Consider the following 12093-nt stretch of genomic DNA (forward strand, 5'->3'; position numbering starts at 1 on the left):
TGTTCTGGTTCTTCTAGATGGTCTGGTTCTTCTGGCTGGTCTGGTTCTTCTGGCTGGTCTGGTTCTTCTGGTTGGTCTGGATGCTCTGGTTCTTCTGGCTGGTCTGGTTCTTGTGGATGGTCTGGATGGTCTGTTTCTTCTAGATGGTCTGGTTCTTCTAGATGGTCTGGTTCTTCTGAATGGTCTGGTTCTTCTGGATGCTCTAGGTGTGAAGGAGGTGTTGCAGGTGACGCAGTGTGGCTGAGGCTGCAGATTGTTCTGGGATTTATTTTCAGGTGTTGATATTCCACAGTGCAGGTGTCGTCCGGCGCCACATGCCAGAGACCAAATATGAAGGAAGGTCAAAGGTCAAAGCCACGATCCATCGGGAACAACAACGATGACAAAATGTCAGAAAAATAAATAAATAAACAGGTTGGAGAAGGTCCAGCAGGTTCTGGTCAGGATTCATGTGGAAGGGACCGGACCTCTGTCAACACAGGATCTCAGTGGCTCTGGTCACTCTCCCCCAAACAACCACGCAGGTGGAACACTATTTACTTTTGGTGTTCCTAGTTTTGGTCTCAGTTTCACCTCCATTTCTCAAACCTTCCCACATCCAGACTCAGTACTCATGCACCACTGGTTGAAAATCGCCCTGAAGTTGGGATGGAAACACTATGGTTGATGTTTAGTTTCAGGGTAATGGGAGCGGGGACGGGGCCCAGGTACCTGTCCAGGTCCTCTGCCTCCTGCATGTTGAACAGCATGGAGGGGATCAGCTTGTCCATGTGCTGGGGCTCCCAGATGATGGCCTGCAGCTCGTCGTTCACCGTCTTCCTCACCACGCCCTGGAGACCTTTGATCCCAGCAACCCTGATCCTGGAGGAGCATCGACTGACTTCAACCATTCATCAAGGAAGCTGCTCTGGCTGCTCTGCATGCAGCGAGGCCAGCAGGGGGCAACACAGCATCAACTCTACCCAGAGACACAACCTCCACTGCACTCTGATTGGCCCAGGAGGAGGGCGGGGCTTCTAAAGCTGTGTGTTTGTGTCTATGTGTGTGTGTGTGTGTGTGCGTGTTGGTGTGTACGTGTGTGTTGGTGTGTATGTGTGTGTGAGTTGGTGTGTGTTGGTGTGTGTGTTGGTGTGTGTGTGTGTTGGTGTGTGTGTTGGTGTGTATGTGTGTGTGTTGGTGTGTATGTGTGTGTTGGTGTGTATGTGTGTGTTGGTGTGTGTGTTGGTGTGTATGTGTGTGTGTTGGTGTGTATGTGTGTGTTGGTGTGTATGTGTGTGTTGGTGTGTATGTGTGTGTGTTGGTGTGTGTGTGTCTGTTGGTGTGTATGTGTGTGTTGGTGTGTATGTGTGTGTGTTGGTGTGTATGTGTGTGTGTTGGTGTGTATGTGTGTGTGTTGGTGTGTATGTGTGTGTGTTGGTGTGTATGTGTGAGTTGGTGTGTATGTGTGTGTTGGTGTGTATGTGTGTGTTGGTGTGTATGTGTGTGTTGGTGTGTGTGTGTGTGTGTTGGTGTGTATGTGTGTGTTGGTGTGTACATGTGTGTGTGTGTGTTGGTGTGTATGTGTGTGTGTGTGTGTGTGAGTGTGTTGTGTGTATGTGTGTGTGTGTGTGTGTGTGTCTGTTGGTGTGTATGTGTGTGTTGGTGTGTATGTGTGTGTGTGTGTATGTGTGTGTGTGTTTCTGTTGGTGTGTATGTGTGTGTTGGTGTGTATGTGTGTGTTGGTGTGTCTGTGTGTGTTGGTGTGTATGTATGTGTGTGTTAGTGTGTATGTGTGTGTTGGTGTGTACGTGTGTGTGTGTTAGTGTGTATGTGTGTGTTGGTGTGTATGTGTGTGTGTGTTGGTGTGTATGTGTGTGTTGGTGTGTATGTGTGTGTTGGTGTGTATGTGTGTGTGTTGGTGTGTATGTGTGTGTTGGTGTGTATGTGTGTGTGTTGGTGTGTATGTGTGTGTTGGTGTGTATGTGTGTGTGTTGGTGTGTATGTGTGTGTTGGTGTGTATGTGTGTATTGGTGTGTATGTGTGTGTTGGTGTGTATGTGTGTGTGTTGGTGTGTATGTGTGTGTTGGTGTGTATGTGTGTGTGTTGGTGTGTATGTGTGTTGGTGTGTATGTGTGTGTGTTGGTGTGTATGTGTGTGTTGGTGTGTATGTGTGTGTTGGTGTGTATGTGTGTGTTGGTGTGTATGTGTGTGTGTGTTGGTGTGTATGTGTGTATTGGTGTGTATGTGTGTGTTAGTGTGTCAGAGCAGAATAGTTATAATATTTAAATACGCCTAATATTCCTAATATTCTTAATAGTCTGAATCGTCCAGATAGTCCTCACAGTCTAAATATGTGGAAAGGTCTGGAATCGTCTAAATAGTCTAAATATGCGTGATAGTCTAAATAGTGTAAATAGTCCAAATAGTCCAAATAGTCTAAATAGTCTAAATATGCGTGATAGTCTTAATAGTATTCAGAATCAGAATCAGAAATACTTTAATAATCCCAGGGGGAAATTACTTTTGTTACAACTCCAAATCTACATACAACATATTTACATACAACATATTTACATACAACATATAATAATTATTAAGAAACATATTTATATATAAATATATAAAAACATATCTATATACACATGGTAAAGTGTAAAGTGTAATAGTCTAAATAGTCTTAATATGCGTGATAATCTTAATAGTCTAAATAGTCTAAATAATGCGTGATAGTCTAAATACTCTCTTTCGTCCTCACAATAGACTATTTCTCTTCACTTTCTGGGACTTCTATTCACTGGGAATAGAGTGTGATCAGAGCTCAGTGTCGTGAGTGTTGTGACCCTAGTTTTCTAACCAATCAAATGTCCTCTCTCTGGGTTAGGGTTGGACACACCAGCTGCCTTAGCACAGTATAGCGTAAGCCACATGAAAGCTCTTACTTGGTCCTGGTGTCGGGGTCCTCGTGCGTGGAGTGGCACATGGCGCTGAACTGCGACACAAAGAAGTCGTAGCGGCGGTGGTAGGAGGGCGTGTCCTCCTCGATGTTGGCGAACTTTACAAACTATAAACAGACACAAGGGGGCGCCGTGCGTTAACCTCGCTGCAGATCCAGTCCACAGTAAAGACAACAAGCTGCTGCACATTAGTAGTTTAGTTGGAACTCAAACACCCTCAGATGGCTCAGAGCTGCAAGGAGGAAAACAGATCACTCCTTCCAATATACATTATGATAAATGATGGAGGGATGTGGGCCTCATCAACACATACAGATTTTTTCCACCTCCATTTAAAAAAATGTGATCTTTGTTCACATGAGAACGCAAAAACTATTTGAAACACTCACACAGCATTCCAGGCCAGTAGGGGGCAATATCATATCATTAAACTTGATGTCAAACACTACAGAATTAGACGCATGCAGCATATTGAGCTTCTTCATCATTCATACATGACACCACCTGGACCTCCAACAGGCCCAGAGTGCAGGGACTGGAAGCTCTAACAAGTCAAACCTTCCAGCGGTGTCACCGTTCAACTTCAGAACGGCAAAAATAGTCCAGAGAATGAAGCTCAATTTTAATTTGTCCGGAACACGGGAATGGGGACCATGCTTAAAATGATGGTTTCATTGGACAGGGCAGGGCTTCAGTTGAATGGCACTGGGGATATTAAACATGTTCCACAGTTTAAACTTTACATTTTGTCCATTTTATAGTGAATCCATCCATCCATCCAGCCAGCCAGCCAGCCAGCCAGCCAGCCAGCCTCGTGTCCAACGCTTCAATACAGTAGCTCTAGTAAGCTCGCTCTGCCAAGAGGAGACATGTAGGTTTGTGGGTAATGTTTATGGCGTCACGGCTCACACGACCAGGAACACCCATAACTGTGACATCACAGCTTTCCTTCTTCAGCTGCCTCAGAGTGTGGAGGCACCACCACCATGAGTCACTCTCTGGCAGCGTTAGGTTCAAACAAACCGCCAGGCGTCCGGAGGTATGTGTGTAGTGACGTTAAAACATCATCCATCCAACGCCCCCTCGTCCAAACGCTGGGATGCTTTCCACGCGCGGCCTCGTCTCACTGCCCTGTCGTTGTCCACGGCTGCAAATTGCCAGAGCAGGGCCGGTGGCGTGACCGTGCGACTGGGCGTCCTACCTGTCCATTCCCTCCATTTTCTGCCTAGTATCTCTCGGGGTAAAAGCTGAAATGGAAAAGCACCCCCACCCCCCACCCACACACTAAAAAAACCTCATTATTCCATTACTGCAGATGGGGGCAGGGAGCTGAGCTCAGGAGACAGGAGGCGTCATCGAGGTCCTGCAGCTCCACATTTAGCTCCCACGCCATTGTGCTCATGGAGTCGTTGGAACAAGTGGCTTTGCAATAACAAAGACACAAGAAGACAATGACAAGCCGGTCATCTCTGATCGGCTCCCACAGTCATCTGCAGACGATGAAAACAAAGCACAAACTGTCTGATGTGGAAAATAAAACACTGAAGAGAAACACAAAGAGGCCGGAGTTTCAACTCCGCCACAGACATCTGAAGTGTCTTTGACATTTCTGAAGAAAAGCAGAGAATCCGCCTCCAGAATCCCTGTTTGAGCCGAGGTGTAATCATGCAAATAAGACCGAGCTCAGAGCGATCGGCCTCATATGTCGCACAAGCCTCGTGGTGAGGTGGACCTCCACGCTGCCGCTCGCTGACTCGTGAGACGGCACAAATCAATTTGTCTGCGCTGCCTCGGGGCGTTGTGAAAAGCCCAATTTAAAAAAAAGAGACGATGCATAGCTAAGACGGAGCGCTCTACTCCAGCGTTCAGAGCGTCAGAACCCGGGCGGAGGAACTTGAGCAGAAGAGGCCTCTGTGGACTGACCCAGGGCCAAAAGAAACCTTTCCCTGGGGAAGATATACACTTTTAGTAAGAGTTGAAATAGCACCTACTGCTCCTGGAAACGGGGCCAGGCAAATGATTTGTCTGGTTCCCGAATCCAACCACCTGGTTCTCTCCCACAGACCGTACATGGAACTGCACCTCCAGACTCGTTCACCCACTGGTCAGGTTCCAGACTCCTCAACTCCATCCTTGCAGCCGCCTCACTTCTCACTTCTTCTCTACCTCTCTCCCATAAGGACCTCCATACCCCTTTCCTCTTGCCTACCTCTACCACATAAGGATATCTACTTTACTCTTATTTTTTATCATTACTAACCCTTACACTAACCCTAACCCTACAATACAAACCCTTATAATGCTACTTATTCCCAGAGAAAGTTTAGCTGTGATTGATCTATAGACGTTTGATACTGCATCCGAATGTACTTATCTTAAGATGCTTTGGATCAATGACATCATGCAATGTAAAGTAATGGTTTAAAGAACCCGTTGGAAGCTCCTTCATGGATTCCTCATTCGTTGATTGGGTGCTGCTCAGAAAGCTCCTTGAAGGTACTTTGCCGTTTTCCTTCTGTTCACAGTAGGAAACTTAGTTTCCTCAGACAGGATACAACATGGCCTTCTCTTCATCCACAGAATGTCTAGTACGTTCTGAACAGACCGAGAGAAGACACGTCAAAATGGAGGAAGATGAACCAAAGGCTGGCTGGAGACGGGCAGACAAACAGGCTAATCGGACTCTGGGCAGATTGCTGGGATTCATCACAACTCGTTCTAAAAATACACCACAACGTTCCTCTTATCTGACTGAGGAGCCTGAGCTGAGAAGACTCCTCTGCAGCACAGCATCGCGGGATTAGGAAGCGTCTGGAGAAGGACGAGGATACATAGGACCAACTGTGGCAGAACAGAAACGCACTTCTCTGACCGTGAAAAATCATTCTTCGTAGAAAGGACGATTTTTAATCAGTGACTTTCATCCAAGTTTGAGATTAGACTCCGGAGCGTGGCCACCAAACCTCCACACACATTTATGACCCAGCGCAGATTTTAGGTACTTTTGGTACCGTTTGACTTTTTTTTTTTTTCATTTGAAAGTGGATAATCAAAGCTTCATAACAAGGTGTCACTTGTGTGAATCAAGCAAATATTTTTAAAGCTATGACTTGTTAATGACAAGGGTGTGGCAAACTGTGTTTCTGAGATAATCACCTTCAAAGTTTTCCCCACACTTGGCTTCATTCAGCTCCCAGAATGCAAATTAGTTGGAGGACCAAAAAGCCACATGGCTACTTGACACCCTGCTGAATGGCAATCTCTGCATTGTTCTTGTGTTTTGAGGGAATGTTGAACAGCGTCATCAACCCATAACATCTTTTGTTTAAAAAAAATATTTTATTTAAGAGTAACAATATACATGTTTTATAAAAGTGGAATTATTTAGGAGTTCAAATGTACGGACAACACAACAAAATGAACAGTCTGTCAATAATATAAGTCTTTGTTTATCAACCTTGGTGTGTCATATATATATATATATATATATATATATATATATATATATATACATATATATATATATATATATATATATATACAAAGTTGTTGGAGTTATTATGTGGGCTAACCCCAATCCTACCCCAGCTACACTGTGAGAGCCTGTTCGGGGCCTATTTTCATTTTCTTTTGGCCCCTGGCTGCATTTGCAGGTAAACTTGAGAATCTTGTCCATTGCTACTTGTTCATTATCTGCATCACCAACCTCAACGGACTTCATCATGTCATCAACTTCTTCCGTTGTAACAACAACAGGCTTACCGTCGGTCTCCTCCGGTGGTTCTTGAAAATATTCAGTTTCATCATCACATTCAGGTTGAAATCCACTGTTTGAAATGTTCTCCAAGTCCGGGATAAAGCATCATCACGTTCAGCAGTGCTGTCCTTCTGGACATCGCTGTTGGAGAACTGACTATCATTGCAGAAAATGAAGTCCAGTACACACTGCTTACACTGACCTGCATTTATCACACAAGTCAGATTGAGGTCCGCAATACGATTTAGATCTTCCTCCACCCGCTTCTCGTGATCGATAACAACCCAGAGATGAAAGTTTCACAAACAAGTAAAAGCTAAGGATCCTCGTTTTGTTTACGGAAGTGACGTCAGCTTTGCTTCTCTGTTGGTATACGCCCCCTACACAACAATGAATCCAGGTGTGTGTGTAAAAGTCATACCATTTAAAGGTTGAACTCTATCAAAACGGTTTCACATTGTGACTCCAAATCCCATGGAACATGGAGGAATGATCTTCACCTGGACGGTCGCTGCAAAGGAAACCATCGATCGGCGTTGTCAGCGCTGTTCAGCGTCTCGGTAAGTGAACTGTGTTTCCTTATGTCATCTAACAGGAATATTTAACTCCACGGTCTAACATTTTTCTACTATTTATAAATCAAACTCAGTTTTGAAAATACGTTGAGAAATAAAAAAAAACAAAGGAACACGATCTGGAAAACTCTAATTTTCCTCCTAGAAGGTTTTTTCAAATTATTTGGCTGCTCCTGGACATTTTAGAAATGTGCGACAATTCAGGTTTTGCTGCACATTCATTTAGTGACACGTACCGACTTTATTGGCTTGATGTTTTGACTTTTATTGCCGATACTTTGATTCAGAGTCTGTTTGTGTTTCTGCATGTCTTTGATATGAGTGGGTTTATTTCATATTTTTAATTCTTTGTGATTTTCTACCGTGTTGCTCCATTTTCATCGTCACTGAAGGCACATGCTCAGCTCTGAAACCATCTTTTCGCTGTAATTTCGTCCTTAACGTTCTCTTGAAGAGTCCCACCTCAAACGAACTCATTAAAACAATAATTACACCACCCACCGTATCTCCCCTCCATTCCAAAATAAACCTCCACCCTAACACCAGCGGTGGACATTTAGAACTGTTTTAGGGAAACGCTGAAATGTCAAAGCGAGCATTGTGCTTTGAGCCACGAGGTGAAAGTAATTAACACAGATCTAACCGCCTCCCTCTTAACAACACCAACTTCCTCCGCACCACCTCCAAACTCCTGATGTGAATAACACACGACTTCACCTCCTGCTGCTGTTAGCAGCATGGGCGATGGAAAACAGGAATAAATAAAGGAGGAAAAGAAATACAAATAAAAACACATCAACTTCACCTGTCTTCACCTTCACACTCTGAAGGAAAACAAGTGACATCTGCAGAGCAGAATGCTAATGAGCAGAATGCTAATGAGCGGATTTCAAGGTTTCCACTGTTTAATGGAACAGATTAAGATGCCATTTTCACTGCCAATAAAACAGGAAATTCAATATTAAGCAAAAGACAACAGTTGAAAAGCATCAACAGTCTCATTGAAACATAAAAGAACATCTTTATCAGCAGGTATGAGTGAGTCATTACCTGAGCAGAGGTACTACAGAGGAGAGGTAGAGTAGATTAGAGGTAGAGTAGCGGCAGAGTAGCAGTAGAGCAAAGTAGAGGTAGAGTACAGGTAAAGGCAGAGGTAAAGTAGAGGCAGAGTAGGGCCAGAGCTAGATTAGAGGTAAAGTAGAGCTAGAGTAGAACAGAGTAGAGGTAGAGTGGAGCTAGAGTAGAAAAGAGTAGAGGTAGAGTAGTGGCAGAGTAGAGGCAGAGCAAAGTAGAGGTCGAGTACAGGTAAAGGCAGAGGTAGGGTTGAGGCAGAGGTGAGGTAGAGTAGAGGCAGGGTAGCAGTAGAGGCAGAGGAAGAGATATAGTAGAGTACAGGCAGAGCCGAGTAGAGTTGAGGCAGAGTAGAGATACAGTTAATACAGATTTGTAGATTGTAGTATTTATTGATCTTTTCCAATTTGTATCTATTGCATTTGAAGTATTTGTGAATTGTGAGGCATTATTCCTTCCATAACATGTTTTTATTCAACCAGAAACATAGGAACATTCCGGCTACATTACATCATTTAGTCGGCAGATTTGTTAAAAGCCATTTTCAGATATATTTTCCATAAGTGAAAATAAAAGTAGAGTAGTTGTGGATGTAGCAGCAGAGACCCCACGTGGACTCCAGCGTAGATACAACTCAGCCGGGTGCTGAGCTTGTGCACCGACTGCTGTTTACTGTGCAGTCATGTTGACTGAAATGTTGGTGACATTCTTATGGAAACAAAAACACAGGTAAACATCTTTTCCTATTGGCACTTTAGAGTTCCTACCGATCTGACTGGGCTATTATGGTCTGCTCCACAGTCTGCTCCAGGTCTCGCTTTTGCATTCCTAACTTTTAATTTCTGCATCTTTCACTGCCCAGTACAAGTCTATTGGATTTGTCATCTTCCATTTGGTGCCTTGTGATGATCAATTCCTGCTCTTTACAGAAGGATATCAACATTTTGCCACTTTTATTTCTGTCATCCAACCCAAAGGTCCTACAATATTTCCTTCTTTTTGTTCTCCCATCACTATGACATTTTCACCAAAGTTCTTTTTGCTTTTAACTGCTTCTGTTAGTTCATAGAAAGTTTATTTTTCAGTCAATTCTTGATCGGTTGTTGGAGCTTATATTATGAACATTATATTCATGTTTAACGGTGTTGATTGTATTTTTATGCACCTAATTCTAAGACTGTTGTTGTCCTGTTGCATAACTGTATTTCTTGTTTTGTTATTCATGATAACTGTTACTCCATTACTTGATGTTTTTCCTATGTCCGTCAAGAAGTCTCCTTCTCCGTTCCAGTCTCTCTGTGTCAACTTCCACTGTCCCTTCTTGTAATATCTTTGGCAATTTGCCTGTAGACTTTGCTAATCCTTGTACATTCCACCTTCCAATTTTCAACCAGTCACTCGATGAGGGTGCGGAACTGCCTGTTTGCTCAGGGCTGTTCAATAGCGCTGGATTGGTCTGACTGGTGTCAACCCCGCCCTGTTTGCCAAGATGTGAAAAACTTTGTTGAAACTCTGACCCTGTTTTCTACTAAGCGGCTTGATAACAGGAAGTACATCCGCATGCAGTGTCTACTTTGGGACAGTTGACCCCAGCCATTGTTCTTTTTGTTGCTTCTTCTGCCTGACATCGATGACCACACAGCCATCAATTAAAATATCCTCAAGTTGCCTGTAAAGTCATCCACTTCCTGCATTCCACGGATTCAGGTGACCCGAAGACTAGCGGAGGGAAGGAGAGCCGAACCTCTGGTGATATCCGTAACCAGAACACGGCCCCGCTATCCGTTTAGGAATTCAAAATTCAAGAATCTAACTGAGCATCATCACAAACTACATGGTTAATGTAGAGAACGATATATCATCATACCATCAGTTGAAACGACAAAACCGCGGATCACAATGTTACCTTCTTGAGCACGTCACCACCGAAAGACCACGGGGTCCGGGAGACAGGAGGTCCTTACCGAGTTGGTTCCCAGGACTTGCAGGTCCGGCTCCCTGGACTCCAGGAGCTTGGCCACCATGTGCAGGAAGCTCTCCACGAAGGGCTTGATGCTCTGCGAGTGGCAGGCCATCAGCAGCTGGTCCAGAGCCTCCATGGCGATCACCACGTACCTGAGGAGGAAAAGATGGACCTCGTTGGAGCGGTGGCAACCATCTCCAGCTGACAAGCCCGGTGGAATCTGTACCAGAACTCTAAAATATCACCCCTCAGAGGTGGTGATGTAGGAGAATCTGCAGGTTTGGGGTCAAGACTCATGGATCTCTGTCTTTCTCTGGTCTGTGGCTCGTGGTGGTTTGTGGTGTGACCGTGACTTTAGCACCAGAAACTGCCAGAACCAGAGAACACATCCTTTCATTCTCCTTCCTGCCGCCCTCCCTCGCTGCCAGGGCTTCAGCTTCAGAGGAAGGAATCACACCCAACCACCAGGATTTCTGTGGTTATCTGTGTGGGTTCAGTCGCTGTTGCGTTTCATCAGCTGGAACCAGGAGGCTTCCTGCTTCTGAATGTGCTTCACTGCGTTGCAGGAGGTTCGGTCCGTTTGGATCGCAGCACAATGAACCCAGCGTTGGGGAACTGACAGAACCAGTGAGGACAAGGAGAGGTACACTCCGGTACAAAACTACAGCATGCACTGTGGTACCACTATGCTAGTACTATGGTAGTACTGCTAGAAGTCCTGTTGTACCATGTGTGTCTGAATATACTGTGGTACTAATTCAGTACTGTGGTTCCATGTCAGTACTGTGGTACTATGTTAGTTCTGCGGTACTATGTCAGTACTGTCAGACTATGTCAGTACTGTGGCACTGTTAGTTCTGTGTTATTATGTCAGTTCTGTGGTACTATGTCAGTACTGTGGCACCATTTTAGTTATGTGGTACTATGTCAGTACTGTGGTACCCTAGTATTGTGTTAGCGTGTTAGCTTTGTGATACTATGTCAGTACTGTGGTTCTGTGTTAGTACTGTGGCACTGTGTTAGTACTGTGTTACTATGGTAGTATTGTGGTAGCTTGGTGATACTATGTCAGAACTGTGTCAGTACTCTGGTACTGTGCTAGTACTGTGGTACTATGTTAGTTCTGTGGTACTATGTTAGTTCTGTGGTATTATGTCAGCACTGTGGTACTATGGTAGTATTGTGGTAGTGTGTTAGCTCTGTGATACTATTTCAGTACTGTGGTACTGCGTTAGTACTGTGGTACTATGTTAGAACTGTGGTACTGCGTTAGTACTGTGATGCTATGGCAGTGTTGTGGTACTGTGTTAGTACTGTGGTACCATGTTAGTACTGTGATGCTATGGCAGTGCTGTGGTTCTGTGTTTGTACTGTGGTACTATGTTAGTACTGTGATGCTATGTTAGTACTGTGATGCTATGGCAGTGTTGTGGTACTATGTTAGTACTGTGATGCTATGGCAGTGTTGTGGTACTGTGTTAGTACTGTGGTACCATGTTAGTACTGTGGTACTGTGTACTGCGGTGCTGCAAGGCGGTGTTGGACGGACCCGTAGCGGTGGCGGACCACGTCGCGGCTCAGCCTCTCGGCCAGGTAGGCTCCGATGCGGTCCAGCTTCTCCGGCGCCGACACAGCGTAGAAGGTGAGTTTCTCCATGTCGGACTTACTGAGCCCATCCTGCAGGAGCAGAGCGGGCCAGAAGAAGCACCGAGCGGCGGCGAGATTACAAATACCAACTGGACTGAAGGTCTCCTGTTGTCCTGTTGTCATGTGGTCCTGTTGTACTGTCGTCCT

The 12093-nt window shown here is 44.8% G+C and overlaps 1 protein-coding gene across 2 annotated transcripts in view; it reads right to left on the reverse strand.

Annotated features, from left to right (window-relative positions):
• Positions 1–12093, reverse strand: part of efr3a (EFR3 homolog A) — a 76205-nt gene that overhangs the window by 37420 nt on the left and 26692 nt on the right. For both annotated transcript variants that reach the window (XM_080011303.1, XM_080011302.1), the window contains exons 3-6: positions 11849–11976; positions 10301–10451; positions 2919–3040; positions 712–861 (exon numbers count right to left, since the gene is read on the reverse strand). In XM_080011303.1, the coding sequence (XP_079867429.1) occupies positions 712–861; positions 2919–3040; positions 10301–10451; positions 11849–11976 (551 nt within the window). The remainder of the gene's footprint in view (positions 1–711; positions 862–2918; positions 3041–10300; positions 10452–11848; positions 11977–12093) is intronic.

Source organism: Zeus faber (assembly GCF_960531495.2).
Source record: "Zeus faber genome assembly, chromosome: 12".
Taxonomy (NCBI): Eukaryota; Metazoa; Chordata; class Actinopteri; order Zeiformes; family Zeidae; genus Zeus; species Zeus faber.